The sequence below is a fragment of the Xenia sp. Carnegie-2017 genome, unplaced genomic scaffold (assembly GCF_021976095.1).
Source record: "Xenia sp. Carnegie-2017 unplaced genomic scaffold, XeniaSp_v1 HiC_scaffold_14, whole genome shotgun sequence".
NCBI lineage: Eukaryota > Metazoa > Cnidaria > Anthozoa > Malacalcyonacea > Xeniidae > Xenia > Xenia sp. Carnegie-2017.
Window position 1 is genome coordinate 9,771,693 of NW_025813447.1, and position 22,059 is coordinate 9,793,751.

Below are 22,059 nucleotides of genomic sequence, written 5' to 3' on the forward strand. Positions count from 1 at the left end.
CAATTGCTTTCTTGACGTTATATATTTATTTCCCAACAACACGTACAAGAATTATTCATTGGTATTCTTATGAGTAGCATATAAAAACAATATCTTACTTTAGAGAATTATTAAGTGTAAGGAATACCACACAACTACGTATACCATTACTTAAGAAGTGCAAAAATTTTAAAATGAAACAGTTTAATCATGTAAAATACCCAAGGGAAATGTTTGAATAGTAATCTCACACTTATTTTGAGGTCAGTCTTGTTCTTCTTGTTTATCAGAAGTCTCTGTCTTAGATTCAACTTGAGTTTCAGGTATGTTATCAGTACTATTTTCCTTTGTGGATTCTTTGTCTTCTAGTTCTTTAGCGGATAATTTGCTGGGACCTGCTGTTGAGCCACTATCATTAACTTTCAAACTTTCCAGCTCGTTTGCTAGTTTCTCGCTTTCCACATCATTCTTTGTAGGTGCAACTTTTTCCTTGCAGCTGTCAAATACTTCCTTGAATTTTTTTGCATCTAAAACAATCAATAAGATGAGAGGATAGTAATAGCAACAGAAGTTTTTCATTTAAACTAACTCTCAGCATTTGCAAATCTTATTGCAAGGGTCTCTTTTTGTGGTTCTTCATCAGCATAGTCTGCAGCCACAGTCCATACCCATGCACGTTCACTTCCACAGTTGGGTTTCAGCTCCATATCTTTAGTCACTGCAAAAGGATTCATGAAAATAATAACAAGCGGATACAAATGTGTTAAAATCATCAAAAGGCAAACAGATATACACCAAAAACGAACGAAAACTACTTATGCAAAGAGAGAAAGAGATTTGACTAACAACACACAATTTGAAATTTAACTTTGAAAATAGTGAAAAGTCAACGTAACTCGGCAAAAAGCAACAAATGCAACACTTACAAAAGTGATTGGCGCAAACTTTAAGTGTCTTCTCCCGCCTCATAACAAGCCTGTATGAATTTTTTCCACGAGTTTTTAATATCTTTACTTCACCAACCCCTCTTTCTTTCCATTCAGGTGATGTATCATGCTGACCAATAATATATCGAAATAACTTTGCTCTTCTGTGAAATTAAGTCACAAAATCAAAACCAAACGGCGTTGCATTGCGCTATTTTACCGTTTCTACCTTACAATTTAATCATTTCTTCTTCGTTTTCTTCAAACGTTTTTACTTCCACTTTCGCTAATGTAACGACCGGTTCGAAGTGGATTTCAGGCGATGACGGGGCTTCTTGCTCCTTGATAAAACAAGAAAATTCAATATACCAGCAAATTGAGTACAAAAAGTAAACGATTGCATTCCCCTTGAAATCTAGACGTACTTGTTCCGTAGACATTGCGACGTGCGTGTCAGATCGAAATGGATTGATTTGACTTCTTCCAAAACTATCACGACGACAAATCTCAACTTTGCCGCCACATGACAACAAACAAGATAATGTTCAGCGGTGTGTGCTTACTTCATGTACGTATGATGTTGGGAATCTGTATTTTTGTTTTCGCCAAGTACAAATTTAATGGGACATAATTTTAGTCTTTTCTCTTTGATTTAGTACTGACAGCTTTAAACCAAATTATACTAAGATGGGAATCTTAGAAAGGATTGCTGAGATTGAAAACGAGGTTTGCCCACCAAACAATAGTGTTTCATGAATAGATCTTTGATACCTTGTATATGTTTATAGGAAATTTAGGATGATTTAAGTATTTAAGAATATTTTCAAACAATTATGATGAATCTTTATCTTTGTAGATGGCAAAAACTCAGAAGAACAAGGCTACAGCAAATCATTTGGGTTTGCTGAAAGCAAGATTGGCCAAGCTTCGCAGGGAGCTTATAACCCCAAAAGGATCAGGCGGGGGTGCTACTGGGGAAGGTGAGTGTGTTCTCCAGTGCCAGAGTTGGGTGAAATGAGTAAGAAATTTTTTTCGGTTTTGATTGGGCTTAATATTTTCAGGTTTTGATGTTGCAAAAACTGGTGATGCACGCGTTGGTTTTGTTGGTTTTCCATCAGTTGGTAAATCCACTTTGCTGACTAATTTAGCTGGTGTATATTCTGAAGTTGCTGCCTATGAATTCACCACTTTGACAACTGTACCAGGTACATATTTTGAGAGATCATTTTCACCATTATACGGATTTAAGAAGAGTCTATAACAAGATTACGTATGTTACTTTGCAGGAGTTATCCGCTACAAAGGAGCAAAAATTCAGCTTCTTGACTTGCCTGGTATTATTGAGGGGGCTAAAGATGGAAAAGGCAGGGGGCGTCAGGTCATTGCAGGTTTCATAGAGCATTACTAAAGTTGATATGTTTACAACATGTTTAAAACACACTACTACTGTTTTTTTACTTGTCTTTTTTATCCAGTTGCAAGAACTTGCAGTCTTATCTTCATTGTCCTTGATGTTTTGAAACCACTGGGTCATAAAAAACTAATAGAATATGAACTGGAAGGATTTGGGATAAGGTATTTTGTATATAGATACTTATGATTGCTCATGTACTTCTTAATTTGACTGCTTGCCTATTCAGAGATGCCACAGCATATTTTGTTCTCCACATTCTTTCCATCATATCATTTTGTATCACCCCATGTTCCTTGTATCCTCCCTCAACATATTCAGCAATCTCTTACATGTGAGCTTATAAACTCATTCACATAATTCATATCTATTTACATGGATTGTTGAAATGGCATATAAATTTTATATAGTTTTCATTATCAACTGTGTTTCATTTTCAGATTGAACAAGAAGCCACCAAACATTGCGTTCAGAAGAAAAGAGAAAGGTGGCATCAATTTCCAGACAACTGTAAGACAAAGAAGAATGTCTTGCTTTTGTCATTTCCTTTACATTACTATCATGGATGTTTTTTGTGTTTAGTGTGTGCAATCAGAGCTTGACATTGATACAATACGAACAGTTCTCAGTGAGTATAGGATTGCCAATGCTGATATAACGGTGAGAGAAGATGCTACAGTAGATGATCTCATTGATGTTGTTGAAGGCAACAGGTTGGTCATGATGTTTCTTTAGCTGTTTTAGATTATCATTCCATTCAATATTTATTTCATTTTGATTTCAGAGTATACATTCCATGTATATATTTGCTCAATAAAATTGATCAAATTTCCATTGAGGTTGGTTTACATAATTTGATGTCATAAGATGTCATGATGTCATATTTTTCATGACATGATATAAATTGTAAATTTTTATTCTTTTATTTTGTAGGAGTTGGACATTATTTATAAAATCCCACACTGTGTCCCGATCTCCGCACATCATAAATGGAACTTTGATGATCTTCTCGAGAAACTATGGGATTATTTGAATTTAACACGAGTGTTAGTTGTCATCATCATCCTATCTGCCCCTTTACTAACAACGACTGGAAGACTGTAAAAATTTTTGACTGAGTAATTTGTTATCTTTTTTAACAGGTACACTAAACCAAAAGGTCAACTTCCTGACTATAACTCTCCTGTTATTCTTCGAGATCAATTAACCACCGTTGAAGATTTCTGTAACCGACTTCATCGATCCATTATCAAGGAGTTCAAACAGTAAGAAAGAAAGATGATTTTTTACTTATTTCCTTTCAAACAATAAACAAAACCCATTTGTGACCAAATTTCGAGGTTTAAATGAATTTCGTTATAAGATGCTTCGAAAATTTTACGTTGCTACTTGTGCGAATATAACAGCATTCGTTACCAATGTTGACGCATTATTACTTTAAAGTTCCCAGAACTAATGTTACTGTACGTAATATGGCGCTAAGTTGCCTTTGCTCACATTACGCAACATGACGTTAAGTTACGAGTGTTAACATGATGTAATAGTCGATGGTAATAGTACGTTAGTTACCAGTGCTAATGTTACGTAATATGACATTAACAGTGCTCTGGTTTGGGGATCATCGGTGAAACACAATCCTCAGAAAGTTGGCAAAGAACACAAACTGAACGATGAAGATGTCGTACAGATTGTTAAAAGGTTTTTCAAGAACTCGACATTATCGTTTTACGTGTTCCCTTCCTAAATATTTTCATTACTTTCGTTAAAGGGTGTAAAAACAACAAGAAATTGGCGTAAGATTGAACCTGGATCTAGGTGAGCTTGCTTGGAAATTTTGGTGTTTATTATTGCTGGAAGGTAACTGATATAGTGTCCCCATATGTATAACTTTATGATGATTTCAGGCAAAAGTTTCGTAACTGACACCAGACATGTCTGAAAAACTGGCATTTAAAAAAGGCCAAACCTGGCTATCGCATAAGCATAGACAACATTGGAAGATATCAACGGTATACATATGTAAACTAACAGTCGAGAGAAAGCGGTAGTTTGCTTCCACGAAAATGAAATAGAAATGCGTTATTTTGTAGATTCTATCGGCTAGACATAAACAATAACACCCATTATACATCGAAACTTCTGCAACTGAACATGATTCTTATAATTTTCTCTGAGCTTTCCAAATTTCTACTTAAAACTTTTGTATAACTATACTAACGCCAATTGCGATGTTCAGGCTAGCATCCAACGATCTTTAATGTACACCAGTGTTACCTGTATAACTTATGAGATCCACTGAGGATCATATTTCCACCAATGATCTTTAATGTATACCAGTGTTGCCTGTATAACTTATGAGATCCACTGAGGATCATATTCCCACCAATGATCTCTAATGTACACCAGTGTTTCCTGTATAACTTATGAGATCCACTGGGGATCATATTCCCACATTGAAGGGTCGTCGGCAATTAAGTAAGATTCATCATCATACGAATGATGAAATTGAAAAGGACCTTTGTCGTCTTCGGAATCATCATCGTCCATTGTTAGGTTATCCATGATTACGTCATCCCAATCGACCAAGGGATCGTAATCCGACCTCAGACGATGATTAGTGAAGTCGTGAGTGATGATGTTCCAGTTAGGGTGGCGTTTTCTGGTTTTCAATACTCGTTCATTTGAAATTCCAGTACCTAAACGAGCAATGGGTATTTACTCAATACGACATTTCCTTTCCAATCCCAATTGTTTTAGACAAAGACAAAACTATCATAGGTTACTAAAAGGAGTTATTCAACATCATTTATGAGTGAAGAGAGACTTGCTTGTAGTTTTATGTCGTTCTGTCACTATTTTGTGCAGGAGCACAGCGTATGTATGTACAATCCCGTTGGCAGTTATTGCCGTAAGGATACATACCTCCAATGCTCAACACCATAAAATCATTATCACCAAAATGCTCCTCCAAACAATCAAGCGATCTATTGGATATCCTCTCCGATCCACAGATATCCAGCTCTTTAAGGTGCGGACAGTATATGGCCAACTGATTGACGGCTAAAAAAATGCATTCATATTTTCAGTAACTCAGAAACTTCTTTACCTACCCTAAATGACGAATGTCTTACCTATATCTGTTAAGTTAGAACACGATTTAGCAATCAGCTCTTTTAATGTTCCATTCTTGGCCAGCCCTTCAACACTTGCGTCATTCAACTAAAATATTTTATAAGATTGATTGATTGTACGTAGATGAGAAACTGGTGCCAGGTTTTACAGTGTATACAGTGGGTGTTAGGTTGAAAGGCCAATTATTAAGATATCGTGTGTTAAAACCTTGGAAAGATAGCTGATGTTAAGTTTCTGGAGTTGTGAGCACTTCGCAAGACCGACGAGGCCAAGATCCGTGACATTATGACATACTTCTATGTTTAAATATCTATTAACAAAGGAATATTCAAGATTTGTTGATTTCATATGTCATTTATCGTCAATGCAGCACTTTGTGGTTAAATATGATCCATGTCCACCTTAATTTTGAGCAACTAGAGGCAACTACATGCAAGACATTGTCGTCAACTTTATCTTGAATAGATAAGTCCAACTCTACCTAGAAGATAGAAAATATTAACATGTTGGTCAATCGCAGTTCATTGAATGAGAGTATGAAAAAAACTTCGTCATTAACTTTCTTTTGTGATTGCATCAGACAATCGATAAAAGTTACAAGACTCTCGTGCGTATAGAATATTTAGTTCTTTTCTTATATCGACTGACCAGTTGTGTTTGGTGTCGCAAAGCCATAAGTCCGCGAGTCGTAACTAGAATTAAAAGTTCACCACCACACAAATTAATTTTCACAAAGTTAAGAAAGATGCGAAAAACAAACTGATTGTATTTATCGATCATTGACCTCCAATATATAGCTCACAATTACCTTGTGACGAGCTTTGTCTAAACGAGAGGCTTTTTAACTGTTTACATTGAGTAAGCAGTCGAATAATCCCTGAGTCGCTTAACGCCAAACAATAGGATATATCGAGATTCTCCAGGTAATGACATCTACTAGCAAGATGCTGCAGGCCATCGTCTGATAACTCAAAAATAAATTACGTTTTATAGTATTTAATTTATTGAAAGGATAAATTAAAGAGTTAAGATAGAGTGAAGATTTTGTCTACCTTTTTGCATTCGTTGACAATTACTGTTTTACATTTATCTGTCAACATGTAGAAGCACTATAATTTGACAAAAAGTACATTTAAACTTGAAATATTTGTGGTGACGAATGAAAATAACCGAAACTGGAAAATTGGGTATTTATCTACTAAAATAACAACATGCAAGAAAATTGATTTGATAAATAGAATAAGATGTAAAAAATACTTTTAAAGAATGCTGTAAATGCAAAGGTAGTTTAAGGATCGACATAGCTTAGCAACAAAGGAGAAGCCCGGGGGATGCATCGCGTTTTTTAAGTAAGAGTTTTATAAGGCTTTTTAGGTAGTTCTTTTAAGAACTCTACCATTCGCCATGGTGTGCATGTATAACGTTTCCTAGAAGTATACCTCATTTTTTTACAGTTACTAGAATGGCATACAACTCGTATATAGGAGGGTATACTTATACCTGTCCAGTGATTCTTGTATTCCCAGCTATGTCGATGTATTCCAAATCTTGACATTGTTTGAACAGCCACCACAGCCTTATTTGAAAATAATTCATGTCGTTTTTCATCACATGAAATTATTCAACACAATATATCATACTCATGTTTCTTACGCTTTTTCATTTACTTCATAACATTTCCGCAGCGTAACTTTCTGCAAAAAGGATATGTTTTTGTGTTGAAAACCACCTCATTGTATCGATGGAAACACTTATCTTCACCTTAAGCTTTGAACATCTGCAACTCATCTCTTTTAAAGAACGCATCGTTACTTTGATGCCAGATAAATTTATGTCTTGCAGTTGAGAACAGTTTTGGGCTGTGAAAAACGGTTAAAAGGCCAAATAGTTAGTAACGTGAATTTAACAAAACGAATACTGATTGAATAAGGTCGCGAGTCAACCTTCGATTTTATGTGAAGAAATTGCAATATGATCTTACCAATAAGATATAGTGAATAATCGGTTATTGATCGTGGCGAGTGTGAAAGATTAAGGGATTTTAAATTATGACATCCACGTTTAAACATTGACATTAAAATATCGTCAGTTAGACCTAAAGCAAGCATAAAACAATATTATAGAGGTAAGTGTTCTTTTCTCAAACAATGGCCCACAGTCTTTACCTCTACTGACTCTAGTCCATGAGGGGATAAAAACCCCATTAAAATCTAGGTGCGTAGCAGTTAGCCATGTTTTTCTTGCTAGGTTGTTCCATCTATGACAAACTGTTGATTGAAAGATAGACCAAGATGAAGAACAATTGGTCTGAAAATGTGTCAACTGATCCAATGAATGATAGTATGTGAATATATGGAGTGGTGAACACTTCAGAGACATTGAAGAAAGCCACAGATAAATGTGTAGTTCTGTTGAATGCATTTCAATAATTGATGATATGTGAAGATGTGGAGTCCTACATTTTACACTGTACCTCTTTCAATCACGATTCTTTCTCTCAAAGGTAAACACGAAAATATCAACAACAAAATATCATCATTAAGAGATGCTATACTAATAACATCATCCTTAATGTCCTCCATTACTGCAGTTTTACATTCAATGGCTTCTTCTTTTGTCACATAGTTCTCAAGGAAGTTCTAGGAATGTATAACAGGGTTTGCATTATACACATTATGATATCTGTAAGTATGATCTTATGAGCATGATACTTAATAAACACTATAGATAAACAACAAAATTTTTCAATTTTATGTTTTTAATTACAAACATGTTTAGACTTATCTAATAACTATTCACACTGAAGATGACTTAAGTACAGTTAAGTCAAAACATGTTTGTAATTAAAAACATAAAATTGAAAAATTTTGTCATTTATCAAAAATGTTTATTAAATATCTGGAAGTTCTAATAATCAACCTTAAATGAGTCTTTAGACAGCATTTCGTTGTTGGACTCTTTAATTGCTTTTGCTGAAAGATGATTATTATGATGATTAATCCATTAATCACTTCATGTGGAATTACATCTAAACATTGCACCAAACTATGGCAAAATGGAAAAAATACAAACATCTTCTCTTTTTCTCCGCTCGATTCACTCTGAGTGTTCTGGGAGAAAACCCACAGTAAATTAGTTGAACCAAAGAAACATACACTTTAGTAGGACACTGAAGAAGATTTTCACTTGTTTGCACAATCAAAAATATACCTTCCATCTAAGATGAGCTCTTCATCAGATGCCTGGAGTACCTTCTCAACTTCAATATCATTACTGAATGTAACAAAACCATACCTAAGAATAAAATACAAATAAGTAAATGGCCTTGTCCATTCAGTTAATGCAGCAGTTTCTCCTTGTACATTACTCGTTCATACAATGCTCAATTCTTACTCTGTATACCTTGATGCCCCTACTTACCCCTTGGATCTCTTCTTAACACGATCTTTGATAATTTGAGCATAAATCACGCGACCAAAACTGGAGAAAAATTCCTTTAACTGAGTGGTGGACAATTTGTAACTTATATTACCAACAAAAATCTTTGGTTGACATAAGTTTAGCCCTTTCTCTCCATACACATTCTTGATGGAGTTGATCAAACTACTTTTCTTTTCCATACGCTCATATTCAGTGTCCTCTTTTTTATTTCCATTTTCTGAACTTTTAGTATGGAAGCTCTTGTCAAATGACTCAAATCCATTTTCTGATCTTACAGCAAACGAGTCGTTGACTACACTCGCGAGACCTTTTCGATCATGCATGTTGCTATGAAGGTTTTTTAGTCCGTTAAATTTCCCGTCTTTATCCATAATTTTGCCTTACCGTAGTTGTGCGCTGAAGTTTTTGGAAACGCTGGTATTTAAATTTTTCCCGCCGTTGTTTATGGCCCCTTGTTGAAAAATTTCTATTTCTGTATTTCAGTTGGTCAACGTTTGATAATGAATTAGTAAAATAGAACAATCACAGGTTTTCTTTAAAAGCTCGAACCTACGTGTTGTAAGGTAAAGCAAAGTACCAAACAAAGAACTAATCTTGCTTTATAATTGCTGTCTTTTTTATTCCAATTTTGAAGCTCAGCTCACGGGGGTAGGCAGCTACTGTTATTTTTTAAAACATATATTACCATCGCCGTTTATGAATTACGTAATACGAACAAAGATCACCATGAAAAGGTGCAATGACACAATTTATTTACGCCAGTTAACCGTTTTGCCACGTTTGTTTAGCGACGACGAGCATCTTTATATGAAAAATGCAATGTGGCTTACTGGCATGGCTTTCTCTCAAATTTTCTGCTTTTGGAAAAGTTAAAGATCAAACTCCTTTACCTAAATGGATCATACTCGCCTTGTTCACCAGTATGGTAATATTTGTTAATGTAATGTGCCTTAGCTGTCTGAACGTGATTGTTATGTCAAACTGCAAAAAGAAAATTGCTTGAATATTTTTATATTATATTGATCCAGTTTTAGCGCATTTTCATCCAGTTTTGTTTTCTTTTTGTCAGATAGAGATTTTGAAAAGAATATTTCATGTAAATGTTAATCATAGGCCTTCATTTAATCTTTTCAAGTGGCATGATTCAATCAATTGAATTAGTGAAAAAGATTTATCTAACAAAATAAAGGCTTTGTGGAAACTATTAAATGAAAAGCACCTTTTTTTCATGTTTAGATTGGAAATGCAATTTCTTTGCAAGTATTATTTTCCTTTTTACCTGACATGATCAAGGTAACGACGTTTTGTTTTCAAGTCATACGTAGGTGTGACTGTTGATTCCAACATTTATGTCTTCTTATCATTTAGAGCTTTGGAATTTCAGATGAAGATGCTGGTAAGTAGTTTTATGAAGCTCATTTGCTTGTTCATGGAACTTTGCTAAATATGTTGTAGCCAGGTTAATGATCTTCACACTAATACAATGTTTCAGAAATGTAATCCACCTAGTATGTTTATGGGATAATGTTACTTTTGTTCCACAGAAGAAAACTTTTTATTTCACAATGTTTCTTCTCTAACATGTATAATTATAAGTGAATTCCTATCATTTCATTTTCAGGATATTATGTTGGATTTGTGGCATCATCAGTTTTTCTTGGGAGGTTTATATCAAGGTGTTATAATGAAAAATTCCAGTTTGATTTAATTTGGTTTGCCACCTAAGAAGCTAAACATTTCTTGTTTACTTTGTAGCTATTTCTGGGGCTGGTTATCTGACAAGATTGGTCGAAGAAAAGTAATGCTGATGTGCACTATTATTATTGGAGTTTTTATGATTGCTTTTGGCTTCTCAAACTCATTTGAAATGGCACTCGTGATTAGATTTGTGATTGGTTTATTTGGAGGTACCATGTACTAATTGAAAATTGATGTTTGCAAATTATTAATATAAATAATAAATGACAAATTGAGTAAAATTCAGGTGTTACTGGCACAACAAAGGCAGTACTTGCAGAAATCTGTGATAATACAAATCAGGTAAAAAAAGATAATACTTCATCATTTCATCTCTGATTTTTACTGCATTTATACTTAGAGTTTTGCTAATTTTGCGGGGTATTATTTGCAAACCAGGTCACCATTGATAGGCTGATTTACCTCAGCAATAGTGGTTTATTTCACTGGTGGTTTGGTGGGTAATGGCTTAGCTGACATAGTTTCTTAGTCCTGGTATGCATTATGCAAGTATTTGGTGTTTAATCACTCTAAAAACATCAGCTTTCTAAAGAATTGAATGAGGATGGTCTTACAAAATTTGCATATCTCAACTAAACTTATGGACTTGCTGCACCAACTATTTGTAGGACCTGTTCACTATGTAGTCGGAAGATTTACTATGGAATATGGGTTTTCATTGAAAAACTAAATCAGTATCTAGACAATGTGATTGATCACTCTGGTTGAGCATTTTGAAAAGGTCTTGTAAGATCTTTCCTAAGCCTTGGCAAGATTTGCATAATCGATGTCATGATTGTAGTATGATCTTGCCAAGATACAGCCAAGATTTAATGCCTAAATCTACTGTGACATCTTGGCATGATCTTCCAAGATCTTGGTGTGATCTTAACAAGATCACTTCAAGCACATGCCAAAATCACGGAAATGTGCTTGGCTAAGATTTTATCTTACTCTTTCAAGACCTTGACATGTTCATCACATAATCATTAATAGATTTCCCCAAATCTTATGATCTTTGCAAGATCTTTCCAAGTTCTTTCCAAGATCTTGCTAAAATCTTGTGTGATTATGGCAATGATCTTGACATGATATTGCAATTGTGATATTTCCAAAATCTTGCAAGATTTTATTATGATCATGTCAAAGATCTTACCAAGATGTATATATCAAGTAGGTTTTTGTCTGATAGCCCCTTCGATGCATCTTCAAATCAAAATTAACTCACTTCTTATTGCAGGCTTTAGCAATGTCTCTAATTGTGACAGCTTGGAACAGTGGTTTAATAATTGGTCCTGCTATTGGAGGTTGGCATCTTTGATGTTTTTAAATAATTAAGCTTTTTCAAGTTCTCTTTACAATTTTATTATATTTCTAGGCTATCTATCTAAACCAGCATCAAAATATTCAATTTTTAAAGGCAGTATGTAAAACACCTGTAAGGTAGTAAAATTAGAGAATTAGCCCACAGAGGAGGGAAATATAGACTACATTTTGTTCCAGTATTTACAAAATGCTTCTTGACCTCCAAAATTAAATGAAAAGTGGCATTGAATATACTATCATTTTGACTGCGTTTATTTTATGACCGTTTGGAAATTAATGCTATCATGAAGAAGTGCAAATGTGCCAACATGTCAAATTTACGGAGTTTAGTCAAATTTAATGATGTTATGTTTGTGAACTATTACAGCTTTTAATAAATTGTCAATTTTAGACGATTTCTTTAAGAGGTTTGCATACTTTTTCCCCTGTCTCGTCAACGCTATCATCTTGTTTGTCGGTTTTATAATGGTATATTTTAAGCTACCGGAAACACTGGCATCTAAAAGGTTTTTATTTATCCTTCAATTCTTCCATTTTGTTTTTGTTGCTGGTTAGTTTCATTTTATAAGTGTCCTCTCTATTGTTCTTCACTATAGAAAAGCCATAAAGAAGATAGACTCGTCTGCAAAACCAACAGATTTGACAATCAATGATGATAACAATAGTGAACAAGTATCACGACAACGTGTGACTAGTTCCAGTAAAGGCCATTCGTCCATAAGTAGTTCTTCTCCTCAACTACATGACAAGGAAGTGACGTTTAGAAAATCTGCTCAAGATTCTTTATATTTCTTTGGTTCAATGACTGCTCTACCAAACTTGTATTTTGAAAGACAACCAGGCTCGCTAGGATGTGTTGATGACGACTTCAATCAAGATTTCTCGAACTTGCTGAATGCTGAAACACAAAAGCAAACAGTGGCTAGAAGATATTTCAATTCCTTCAAGAAGAGTAAACTTGCTCAACTTTGCAGGTAGACGATGGATATGCATCAATTTGTTATCTTAATCATCGCTTTTTGTGAGTTTTTCTCCTGTAATGACAGCGTCCCTGTATGATATCATTGACTTCAGTTTTGAAATTCCCTCCCTAAAAAAAACAATAATTTGTATACAAAAGGAAGCTCTTTGCCGGTTGATATGAATTTTTACGGATGGATAAAGGTAAATGAAAACTTTATGTTTACACGCTGTGACTGCATCAACTATAGCTGATTTCCACAAGGGCGTGTGAAAATTTCCTGTTTCGTTTTTTTTATGTTTTGTTCGAGAATATCATCAAAAATCCTTAGTGATTTTATCTTTTTAGAAACAGGAATGTCAGATATGTTATCAGCGTTTATACTGTTTTTTCTTTTGCTGTCGTTGCTGAACACGAGATGTACAGTTTATGGGCAGCCACTGGTAGAGAACATGGTCAGTTATGTGATCAAGGGTGTTTTCATATAGAAAGTTCTTCATGTTTGTTGTTTGATTTGTCGTAGGTGGTCTGGATTTCGATACAAATGACCTTGGTTTTACTTTAACATGTGTTGGTGTTGCTTGTGTGACGTCTAACTTCATTATCTTTCCAAAGTATGTATTTCATATTCTTCCTATCCTCATTTGAGCATACGTTTTTTGAATTTTCCGTTAAAAGAGATTTTTGAAATCTTTTTCTCTATTCAGATGGTCAAATTTTTTGGACAAATAAAGGTATGCAAAAAATGTCGAAAACTTTAAAATATCTTCTTGGATTGCATTATTTGTTTGGTTTAATTGAACCTTTGTTTTTTTAGACCCAATTCATCATGTTAAGTATTGCCATGTTTTTCACTGTCGTTCTTCCATCAACAAGTATTCTCTTATACAGGTAATAATCAAGCAAGAATATTTGTGTTTTATGCATCAATTAGTTTTGAATTTTAATTCCTGCCTTATACGTGGGTCAACGTTTATTCGAAACTAGAATGCTTATCGAAGGGGAGGGAGTGTGAAAATTCATACATACAGCTTAATGCCCAACCGATTTCTATTGAAAGCGTATCATATTTGAAAATTGAAAGTCTGGCAGAGTTTAATATATAGTCCTGTGTTTCGTAGCGCTACGAATTCCTGGTCAAAAAATTACGTTACTTTTAAATTTTTGTGTCGTTTGAGAGAAACGTAATGCGTGCGTAAAGATGAAAAAGTGTATTTTTGTTACTTTAGTGGCGTTGTGCTGAAAGTTGTCATCATTATTGTGATGATATTGATCAGGGTGGCACAGGGCTGTTGCTTTACTGGACAGTTTATCATGCTCAATAATTGTGTTACGTCAGATCTCAGAGCAACTGCGCATGGTTTAGCAATGACTGCTGTCTGTGCTGCCAGGTTTGTGTAATGGTCTATGTTGAATATGGTTTTTTACAGGCTGTAAGCAGGGGGGTACAGATTCTCCCAATCAGTTTTTGGATCAACTTTTTATTCAGCTGAGGGGTGTAACTGGTTCACAATTTTCTAATGTGTGTTTCAGGCTGCAAATTGACTAAGTATTGTTGATCTGTTAATGAAATAGTAAATTACTTTCATTTGACGTGAAGCTTTTTCACACATTTCAGGGCAATATCTCCCACAGTTTCAGGCAGTATGTTTTCGTGGTCAATAACATCTGGTCTCAACTTTCCGTTCAATGAGAAATTTGTATTCATTTTCCTTGGGTTCATTTTTTATCTAACGATAATCATCCTTTGTTGTGTTGACGAATCAGCAGTAAGTAAACACTGTGAGTGATAAAACCATGATTTCGAATATATTGCTGACTGGCACTTAATCCATCCGTGCATTGTGTGAATGGTAGAAGTGTTGAACCAAGAAATCTAATTATTTCATGTACTTAACTTTGTTAATGCTTCGTTTCTTACACACGAATAGTTGACTTCACTGCTGAAGAGTAAAATTTATTGTCATTCACTGGCAAAATCAATACCCCCCAACCCCTCATGGAAAATGCTTCTATTATAAATAAATGATATATTGTAGATTTTATCGGCTAGACATAAACAATAACACCCATCATATATCGAAACTTCTGCATCTAAACATGATTCTTATAATTTTCTCTCAGTTTTCCAAATTTCCATCTTAAACGTTTGTATAACTATATTAACCCCAATTGTGATATTCAGACTAGCATCCAATGATCTTTAATGTACACCAGTGTTGCCTGTATAACTTATGAGATCCACTGAGGATCATATTCCCACTGGATTTTACTGCAAAATTGGGTATTTATCTACTGCTAAATAACAACATCTATCATCTATGGAATTTGATATACTAAATAGAATAAGATGTAAAAATACTTTTAAAGAATGCTGTAAATGCAAAGGTAGTTTAAGGATCGACATAGCTTAGCAACAAAGGAGAAGCCCGGGGGATGCATCGCGTTTTTTAACTAAGAGTTTTATGAGGCTTTGAGGTGGTTCTTTTAAGAACTCTACCATTCACAATGGTGTGCATGTATAACGTTTCCTAGAAGTATACCTCATTTTTTTTACAGTTACTAGAATGGCATACAACTCGTATATAGGAGGGTATACTTATACCTGGCCAGTGATTCTTGTATTCCCAGCTATGTCGATGTATTCTAAATCTTGACATTGTTTGAACAGCCACCACAGCCTTATTTGAAAATAATTCATGTCGTTTTTCATCACACGAAATTATTCAACACAATATTTCATACTCATATTTCTTACGCTTTTTCATTTACTTTATAACATTTCCGCAGCGTAACTTTCTGCAAAAGATATGTTTTCGTGTTGAAAACCACCTCATTGTATCGATGGAAACACTTATTTTCACCTTAAGCTTTGAACATCTGCAACTCATCTCTTTTAAAGAACGCATCGTTACTTTGATGCCTGATAAATTTATGTCTTCCAATTGAGAACAGTTTTGGGCTGTGAAAAACGGTTAAAGGCCAAATAGTTAGTAACGTGAATTTAACAAAACGAATACTGATTGAATAACGTCGAGAGTCAACCTTCGATTTTAAAGGAAGAAATTGCAATATGATCTTACCAATAAGATATTGTGAATAATCGGTAAATGATCGTGGCGAGTGTGAAAGATTCAGGGATTATAAATTATGACATCCACCTTGAAACATTGATAGTTAGACCTAAAGCAAGCATAAAACAATATTATAAAGGTAAGTGTTCTTTTATCAATCTGAATAAGATTTTCACTTGTTTGCGCAATCAAAAATATACCTTCCATCTAAGATGAGCTCTTCATCAGATGCCTGGAGTACCTTCTCAACTTCAATATCATTACTGAATGTAACAAAACCATACCTAAGAATAAAATACAAATAAGTAAATGCCCTTGTCCATTCAGTTCATGCAGCACTTTCTCCTTGTACATTACTCGTTCATACAATGCTAAATTCTTACTCTGTATACCTTGGTGCCCCTACTTACCCCTTAGATCTCTTCTTAACACGATCTTTGATAATTTGAGCAGAAATCACGCGACCAAAACTGGAGAAAAATTCCTGTAACTGAGTGGTGGACAATTTGTAACTTATATTACCAACAAAAATCTTTGGTTGACATAAGTTTAGCCCTTTCTCTCCATACACATTCTTGATGGAGTTGATCAAACTACTTTCCTTTTCCATACGCTCATATTCAGTGTCCTCTTGTTTTATTCCATTTTCTGAACTTTTGGTATGGAAGCTCTTGTCAAATGACTCAAATCCATTTTACGATCTTACAGCAAACGAGTCCGTTGACTACACTCGAGACCTTTTCGATCATGCATGTTGCTATGAAGGTTTTTTAGTCCGTTAAATTTCCCGTCTTTATCCATAATTTTGCATTACCGCAGTTGTGCGCTGAAGTTTTTGGAAACGCTGGTATTTAAATTTTCCCGCCGTTGTTTATGGCCCCTTGTTGAAAAATTTCTATTTCTGTATTTCAGTTGGTCAATGTTATGATAATGAATTAGTAAAATAGAACAACCACAGGTTTTCTTTGAAAAGCCCGAACCTACGTGTTGTAAGGTACAGTGAAGTACCAAACAAAGAACTAATCTTGTTTTATAATTGCTGTCTTTGTTAAATTTCAATGGTTGAAGCTTAGATCAGGGGAGGGGCAGCTACTGAGATTGTCAAAACAATTAACAAATATTACCATTGCCTTTAATGAATTACATAAATACAACAAAGATCACCATAAATTGATAAAATAATTACATAAATGCACGCATATAAATAGGTGCAATGACACAATTTATTTCAATTTATCTATTCCAGTTAACCGTTTTGCCACGTTTGTTAAGCGACGGGCATCTTTATACGAAAAATGCAGTGTGGCTTACTGACATGGCTTTCTCTCAAATTTTCTACTTTTGGAAAAGTAAATGATCAAACTCCTTTACCAAAATGGATCATACTCGCCTTGTTCATCAGTATGGTAATATTTGTTAATGTGTAATGTGTCTTAGCTGTCTGAACCCGATTGCAATCGAAAACTGTAAAAAATTGCTTGGTTTTTCATCATTACTGTCAACATATTTTTATAGGCTAGACTATAGTTTAGTTTAGCGCCCCGAAGCCCGAAGCGCTTGTATCGAGAGCGCGGGCTCATTTTGCTTAGGATTATACGGTTAAGGTTTGGGTCAGCGTCCAAGGTGTCCGCCAAACTGCAGTGGTCCTTTTCTATACTATATTGATCCAGTTATAGCGCATTTTTACCCAGTTTTGTTTATTTTTTGTCAGATAGAGATTTTGAAAAAATATTTTATGTAAATGTTAATTATAGGCTTTCATTCAATCTTTACAAGTGGCACTATTCAATCAATTGATTTAGTGAAAAAGATTTACGAACAAAGTAAATGCTTTCTAGAAACTATTAAATGAGAAGCCCCTTTTTTTCATGTTTAGATTGGAAATGCAATTTCTTTGCAAGTATTATTTTCCTTTTTACCTGACATGATCAAGGTAACGACGTTTTGTTTTCAAGTCATATGTTTACGTGACTGTTGATTTCCAACATTTATGTCTCCTTATCATTTAGAGCTTTGGAATTTCAGATGAAGATGCTGGTAAGTAGTTTTATGAAGCTCATTTGCTTGTTCATGGAACTTTGCTAAATATGTTGTAGCCAGGTTAATGATCTTCACACTAATACAATGTTTAAGAAATGTAATGCACCAAATATGTTTATAGGATGTTATATTTGTTCCACAGAGAAAACTTTTCTTTTCACAATGTTTCTTCCCTAACATGTATAATTATAAGTGAATTCCTATCATTTCATTTTCAGGATATTATGTTGGTTTGGTGGCATCATCAGTTTTTGTTGGGAGGCTTATAACAAGGTGATAAAAGAAAAATTCCAGTTTGATTTAATTTGGTTTGCCACCTAACAAGCTAAACATTTCTTGTTTACTTTGTAGCTATTTGTGGGGCTGGTTATCTGACAAGATTGGTCGAAGAAAGGTTTTGCTGATGTGCACTATTATTATTGGAGTTTTTATGATTGCTTTTGGCTTCTCAAACTCATTTGAAATGGCATTTGTGATAAGATTTGTGATTGGTTTATTTGGAGGTACCATGTACTAATTGAAAATTGATGTTTGCAAATTATTAATATAAATAATGACAAATTGGAAAAAATTCAGGTGTTGTTGGCACAACAAAGGCAGTACTTGCAGAAATCAGTGATAATACAAATCAGGTAAAAACCCATAATACTTCTATGGCATTTCATCTATGAGTTTTTACTGCGTTCATCCTTAGAGTTTTGCACATTTTGCTTGGTAATATTTGAGAACCAGGTGACCAATGATAGGTTTGTTTACCTCAGCAATAGTGGTTTATTTCACTTGTGCTTTAGTGGGTAATGGCTTAGCTGACATAGTTTCTTAGTATTTCCAAGATCATTGCAAGATCCCATTATGATCTTGCTAAAATCATGCAAGATCATGGCAAGATTTTTTCGTGTGATCTTGCAAGATTTTATTATGATCATGTCAAAGATCTTATGTCAAAGATCATGCCAAGATGTATATACCAAATAGGTTTTTTCTGATAGCCCCTAAGATGCATCTTCAAATGAAAAATAAGATCACTTCTTTTTGCAGGCTTTAGCAATGTCATTAGTTGTGACAGCTTATAACAGTGGTTTAATAATTGGTCCTGCTATTGGAGGTTGGCATCTTTGATGTTTTTAAATAATTAAGCTTTTTCAAGTTCTCTTTACAATTTTATTATATTTTTAGGCTATCTTTCTAAACCAGCATCAAAATATTCAATTTTCAAAGGCAGTAAGTAAAACGCCTGTAAGGTAGTAAAATTAGTGAATTAGCTCACAGAGGAGGGAAATATAGACTACATTTTGTTCCAGTATTTACAAAATGCTTCTTGACCTCCAAAATTATATGAAAAGTGGCATTGAATATACTGTCATTTTGACTGCGTTTGTTTTATGTCCGGTTGCAAATTAATGCTATCATGAAGAAGTACAAAAGTTCCAACACGTTAGATTTACGAGTTTTTGTCAAATTTAATAATGTTATGTTTGTGAACTATTACAGCTTTTGATAAATTGTCAATTTTAGACGATTTCTTTGAGAGGTTTCCGTATTTTTCCCCTGTCTCGTCAACGCTATCATCTTGTTTGTCGGTTTTATAATGGTATATTTTAAGCTACCGGAAACACTGTCATCTAAAAGGTTTTTATTTATCCTTTAATTCTTCCATTTTGTTTTTGTTGTTTGTTAGTTTCATTTTATAAGTGTCCTCTCTATTGTTCTTTACTATAGTAAAGTCATAAAGAAGATAGACTCGTCTCCAAAACCAGCAGACTTGAATATCAGTGATGACAACGAGAGTGAACAAGTATCCCGAAAACGTGTGACTAGTTCCAGTAAAGGCCATTCGTCCACAAGTAGTTCTTCTCCTCAACCACATGACGAGGAAGTGACGTTTAGAAAATCTTCTCAAGATTCTGTATCGTTCGCTGGTTCAAAGATTGCTCTACCCAACTTGCCTTTTAGAAGACAACCAGGCTCGCTGGGAGTTGTTGATGACGAGCTCAATCAAGAATTGTCGAACTTGGCGAATGCTGAAACACCAAAAGAAACAGTGGCTAGAAGATATTTCAATTCCTTCAAGAAGAGTAAACTTGCTCAACTTTGCAGGTAGACGATGGATATGCATCAATTTGTTATCTTAATCATCGCTTTTTGTGAGTTTTTCTCCTGTAAAGACAGCGTCCCTTTATGATATCAGTGACTTCAGTTTTGAAATTCAACCCTAAAAAACATTAATTTGTATACAAAAGGAAGCTCTTTGCCGGTTGATATGAATTTTTACGGATGGATAAAGGTAAATGAAAACTTTATGTTTACACGCTGTGACTGCATCAACTATAGCTGATTTCCACAAGGGCGTGTGCAAATTTTCTGTTTCGTTTTTTTTATGTTTTGTTCGAGAAACATCATCAAATATCCTTTGTGATTTTATCTTTTTAGAAACAGGAATGTCAGATATCTTATCAGCGTTTATACTGTTTTTTGTTTCGCTGTCGTTGCTGAACACGAGATGTACAGTTTATGGGCAGCCACTGGTAGAGAACTTGGTCAGTTATGTGATCAAGGGTGTTTTTCTAAATAACGTTCTTCATGTCTTGTTGTTTGATTTGTCGTAGGTGGTCTTGATTTTGATACAAATGACCTTGGTTTTACTTTAACATGTGTTGGTGTTGCTTGTGCGATTGGTAACTTCATTATCTTTCCAAGAGTATGTATTTCATATCCTTCCTATCCTCAATTTAGCATGAGTTTTTTGAATTTTCCGTTAAAAGAGATTTTTGAAATCTTTTTCTCTATTCAGATGGTCAAATTTTTTGGATTAATAAAGGTATGCAAAAAATTGCGAAAACTTCTCTACTTGGATTGCATTATTTGTTTGGTTTAATTGAACCTTTGTTTTTTTAGACCCAATTCATCATGTTAGGTATTGCCATGTTTTTCACTGTCGTTTTTCCATCAACAAGTATTCTCTTAAACAGGTAATAATCAAGCAAGAATAATTGTGTTGTATGCGTCCAATTAATTTTGAATTTTAATTCCTGCCTTATACGTGGATCAACGTTGAGTCGAAACTATAATGCTTATTGAAGGGGAGGGAGTGTGAAAATTCATACATACAGCTTAATGCCCAACTTAATTCTTTTGAAAGCGTGACATATTTGAAAATTGAAAGTCTATCAGAGTTTAATATATTACTATTCACCCTTCTCTCTTAGTCCTGTGTTTCGTAGCGCTACGAATTCCTGGTCAAAAAATTACGTTACATTTAAATTTTTATGTCGTTTGAGAGAAACGTAATGCGTGCATAAAGATGAAAAAGTGTATTTTTATTACTTTAGTGGCGTTGTGCTGAAAGTTGTCATCATTATTGTGATGATATTGAACAGGGTGGCACAGGGCTGTTGTTTTACTGGACAGTTTATCATGCTCAATAATTGTGTTACGTCAGATCTCAGAGCAACTGCGCATGGTTTAGCAATGATGGTATCCTGTGCTGCCAGGTTTGTGTAATGGTCTATATTGAATTGGGTTTTTACAGGCTGTAAGCAGGGGGGTGCAGATTCTCCCAATCAGTTTTTGGACCAACTTTTTATTCAGCTGAGGGTGTAACTGGTTCACAATTTTCTAATGTGTGTTTCAGGCTGCAAATTGACTAAGTATTGTTGATCTGTTAATGAAATAGTAAATTACTTTCATTTGACGTGAAGCTTTTTCACACATTTCAGGGCAATATCTCCCACATTTTCAGGCAGTATGTTTTCGTGGTCAATAAAATCTGGTCTCAACTTTCCATTCAATGAGAAACTTGTGTTCATTTTCCTTGGGTTCAATTTTTATCTAACGATAATCATCCTTTGTTGTGTTGAAGAATCAGCAATAACTAAACGCTGAGTGATAAATTAATGATTTCGAATATATTGCTGACTGGCACTTAATTCATCCATGAATTGTGTGAATGGTAGGAGTGTTGAACCCAGACAATCTAATGATTTCATGTACTTAACTTTGTTAATGCTTCGTTTCTTACACACGAATTGGTGA

General features: G+C 34.5%; 6 protein-coding genes across 9 annotated transcripts; 4 read left to right on the plus strand and 2 right to left on the minus strand.

The window, feature by feature from the left end:
* Window positions 1–3: 3 nt before the first annotated feature.
* On the minus strand, window positions 4–1,457 carry LOC124434086 (ran-specific GTPase-activating protein-like). The gene is made up of 5 exons (XM_046983958.1): window positions 1,331–1,457; window positions 1,140–1,246; window positions 906–1,069; window positions 569–697; window positions 4–506 (listed from the first exon to the last, which is right to left on the minus strand). The coding sequence occupies exons 1-5, from the start codon at window positions 1,343–1,345 to the stop codon at window positions 244–246; spliced, it is 678 nt and encodes a 225-aa protein (XP_046839914.1). The 5' UTR covers window positions 1,346–1,457; the 3' UTR covers window positions 4–243.
* On the plus strand, window positions 1,410–8,390 carry LOC124434080 (developmentally-regulated GTP-binding protein 1). Of its 4 annotated transcripts, none has more exons than XM_046983951.1 (13): window positions 1,410–1,473; window positions 1,562–1,631; window positions 1,762–1,885; window positions 1,967–2,110; window positions 2,192–2,293; window positions 2,381–2,480; window positions 2,757–2,826; window positions 2,899–3,029; window positions 3,101–3,155; window positions 3,250–3,362; window positions 3,459–3,581; window positions 3,919–4,014; window positions 4,085–4,405. In XM_046983951.1, exons 2-13 carry the CDS (start codon window positions 1,593–1,595, stop codon window positions 4,089–4,091), a joined length of 1,104 nt encoding a protein of 367 aa, XP_046839907.1. In that variant the 5' UTR covers window positions 1,410–1,473; window positions 1,562–1,592; the 3' UTR covers window positions 4,092–4,405. The 4 variants fall into 4 exon arrangements, with proteins under 4 accessions (XP_046839907.1, XP_046839906.1, XP_046839908.1 ...); XM_046983952.1 differs by lacking the exon at window positions 1,410–1,473 and adding an exon at window positions 7,696–8,390 and having other exon boundaries at window positions 1,484–1,631; window positions 4,085–4,131; XM_046983953.1 differs by lacking the exon at window positions 1,410–1,473 and having other exon boundaries at window positions 1,484–1,631; window positions 4,085–4,131; window positions 4,221–4,405.
* Window positions 4,454–9,505, minus strand: LOC124434074 (F-box/LRR-repeat protein 2-like). The gene is made up of 18 exons (XM_046983943.1): window positions 8,869–9,505; window positions 8,659–8,742; window positions 8,521–8,558; window positions 8,368–8,420; window positions 7,922–8,087; window positions 7,614–7,715; window positions 7,430–7,543; window positions 7,210–7,307; window positions 7,102–7,142; window positions 6,949–7,024; window positions 6,501–6,557; window positions 6,257–6,416; window positions 6,097–6,140; window positions 5,850–5,929; window positions 5,656–5,758; window positions 5,448–5,535; window positions 5,239–5,376; window positions 4,454–5,012 (listed from the first exon to the last, which is right to left on the minus strand). Exons 1-18 carry the CDS (start codon window positions 9,258–9,260, stop codon window positions 4,738–4,740), a joined length of 2,109 nt encoding a protein of 702 aa, XP_046839899.1. The 5' UTR covers window positions 9,261–9,505; the 3' UTR covers window positions 4,454–4,737.
* Window positions 9,506–9,584: 79 nt separating this feature from the next.
* LOC124435232 lies at window positions 9,585–21,674 on the plus strand. Its single transcript, XM_046985173.1, has 29 exons — window positions 9,585–9,814; window positions 10,126–10,182; window positions 10,258–10,285; window positions 10,511–10,565; window positions 10,645–10,796; window positions 10,874–10,929; window positions 11,867–11,933; window positions 12,005–12,049; window positions 12,344–12,458; window positions 12,549–12,926; window positions 13,262–13,368; window positions 13,437–13,527; window positions 13,621–13,643; window positions 13,731–13,804; window positions 17,864–17,920; window positions 17,997–18,024; window positions 18,246–18,300; window positions 18,379–18,530; window positions 18,604–18,659; window positions 19,066–19,132; window positions 19,204–19,248; window positions 19,519–19,558; window positions 19,747–20,124; window positions 20,458–20,564; window positions 20,634–20,725; window positions 20,819–20,845; window positions 20,923–20,996; window positions 21,357–21,518; window positions 21,659–21,674. The coding sequence occupies exons 1-29, from the start codon at window positions 9,704–9,706 to the stop codon at window positions 21,672–21,674; spliced, it is 2,715 nt and encodes a 904-aa protein (XP_046841129.1). The 5' UTR covers window positions 9,585–9,703.
* Window positions 13,735–14,998, plus strand: LOC124434090 (protein ZINC INDUCED FACILITATOR-LIKE 1-like). Its single transcript, XM_046983966.1, has 3 exons — window positions 13,735–13,804; window positions 14,143–14,304; window positions 14,532–14,998. The coding sequence occupies exons 1-3, from the start codon at window positions 13,743–13,745 to the stop codon at window positions 14,701–14,703; spliced, it is 396 nt and encodes a 131-aa protein (XP_046839922.1). The 5' UTR covers window positions 13,735–13,742; the 3' UTR covers window positions 14,704–14,998.
* LOC124434089 (protein ZINC INDUCED FACILITATOR 1-like) lies at window positions 17,319–18,732 on the plus strand. The gene is made up of 6 exons (XM_046983965.1): window positions 17,319–17,388; window positions 17,864–17,920; window positions 17,997–18,024; window positions 18,246–18,300; window positions 18,379–18,530; window positions 18,604–18,732. The coding sequence occupies exons 1-6, from the start codon at window positions 17,341–17,343 to the stop codon at window positions 18,696–18,698; spliced, it is 435 nt and encodes a 144-aa protein (XP_046839921.1). The 5' UTR covers window positions 17,319–17,340; the 3' UTR covers window positions 18,699–18,732.
* Window positions 21,675–22,059: the final 385 nt, after the last annotated feature.

What these genes read in the sequence shown, in the direction of transcription:
- LOC124434086 (XM_046983958.1), bottom strand. An exon ending in GAAGAAGAAATGATTAAATT is followed by an intron (nt 1,070 to 1,139) that starts GTAAGGTAGAAA and finishes TTAATTTCACAG; the next exon opens with AAGAGCAAAGTTATTTCGAT. An exon ending in AAGATTTGCAAATGCTGAGA is followed by an intron (nt 507 to 568) that starts GTTAGTTTAAAT and finishes TGATTGTTTTAG; the next exon opens with ATGCAAAAAAATTCAAGGAA.
- LOC124434074 (XM_046983943.1), bottom strand. Translation starts at nt 9,260, where the DNA reads ATGGATAAAGACGGGAAATTTAACGGACTAAAAAACCTTCATAGCAAC. An exon ending in GTTAAGAAGAGATCCAAGGG is followed by an intron (nt 8,743 to 8,868) that starts GTAAGTAGGGGC and finishes TTTTATTCTTAG; the next exon opens with GTATGGTTTTGTTACATTCA. An exon ending in AGCGGAGAAAAAGAGAAGAT is followed by an intron (nt 8,421 to 8,520) that starts GTTTGTATTTTT and finishes ATCATCTTTCAG; the next exon opens with CAAAAGCAATTAAAGAGTCC.
- LOC124435232 (XM_046985173.1), top strand. Translation starts at nt 9,704, where the DNA reads ATGCAATGTGGCTTACTGGCATGGCTTTCTCTCAAATTTTCTGCTTTT. An exon ending in AATTTCAGATGAAGATGCTG is followed by an intron (nt 10,286 to 10,510) that starts GTAAGTAGTTTT and finishes TTTCATTTTCAG; the next exon opens with GATATTATGTTGGATTTGTG. An exon ending in CTTGGGAGGTTTATATCAAG is followed by an intron (nt 10,566 to 10,644) that starts GTGTTATAATGA and finishes TTTACTTTGTAG; the next exon opens with CTATTTCTGGGGCTGGTTAT.
- LOC124434080 (XM_046983951.1), top strand. Translation starts at nt 1,593, where the DNA reads ATGGGAATCTTAGAAAGGATTGCTGAGATTGAAAACGAG. An exon ending in CGGGGGTGCTACTGGGGAAG is followed by an intron (nt 1,886 to 1,966) that starts GTGAGTGTGTTC and finishes TAATATTTTCAG; the next exon opens with GTTTTGATGTTGCAAAAACT. An exon ending in GCATCAATTTCCAGACAACT is followed by an intron (nt 2,827 to 2,898) that starts GTAAGACAAAGA and finishes TTTTGTGTTTAG; the next exon opens with TGTGTGCAATCAGAGCTTGA.
- LOC124434089 (XM_046983965.1), top strand. Translation starts at nt 17,341, where the DNA reads ATGATCAAACTCCTTTACCAAAATGGATCATACTCGCCTTGTTCATCA. An exon ending in GTTGGGAGGCTTATAACAAG is followed by an intron (nt 18,301 to 18,378) that starts GTGATAAAAGAA and finishes TTTACTTTGTAG; the next exon opens with CTATTTGTGGGGCTGGTTAT. An exon ending in TGTGATTGGTTTATTTGGAG is followed by an intron (nt 18,531 to 18,603) that starts GTACCATGTACT and finishes GAAAAAATTCAG; the next exon opens with GTGTTGTTGGCACAACAAAG.
- LOC124434090 (XM_046983966.1), top strand. Translation starts at nt 13,743, where the DNA reads ATGTTAAGTATTGCCATGTTTTTCACTGTCGTTCTTCCATCAACAAGT. An exon ending in ACAAGTATTCTCTTATACAG is followed by an intron (nt 13,805 to 14,142) that starts GTAATAATCAAG and finishes TTGTTACTTTAG; the next exon opens with TGGCGTTGTGCTGAAAGTTG. An exon ending in ACTGCTGTCTGTGCTGCCAG is followed by an intron (nt 14,305 to 14,531) that starts GTTTGTGTAATG and finishes CACACATTTCAG; the next exon opens with GGCAATATCTCCCACAGTTT.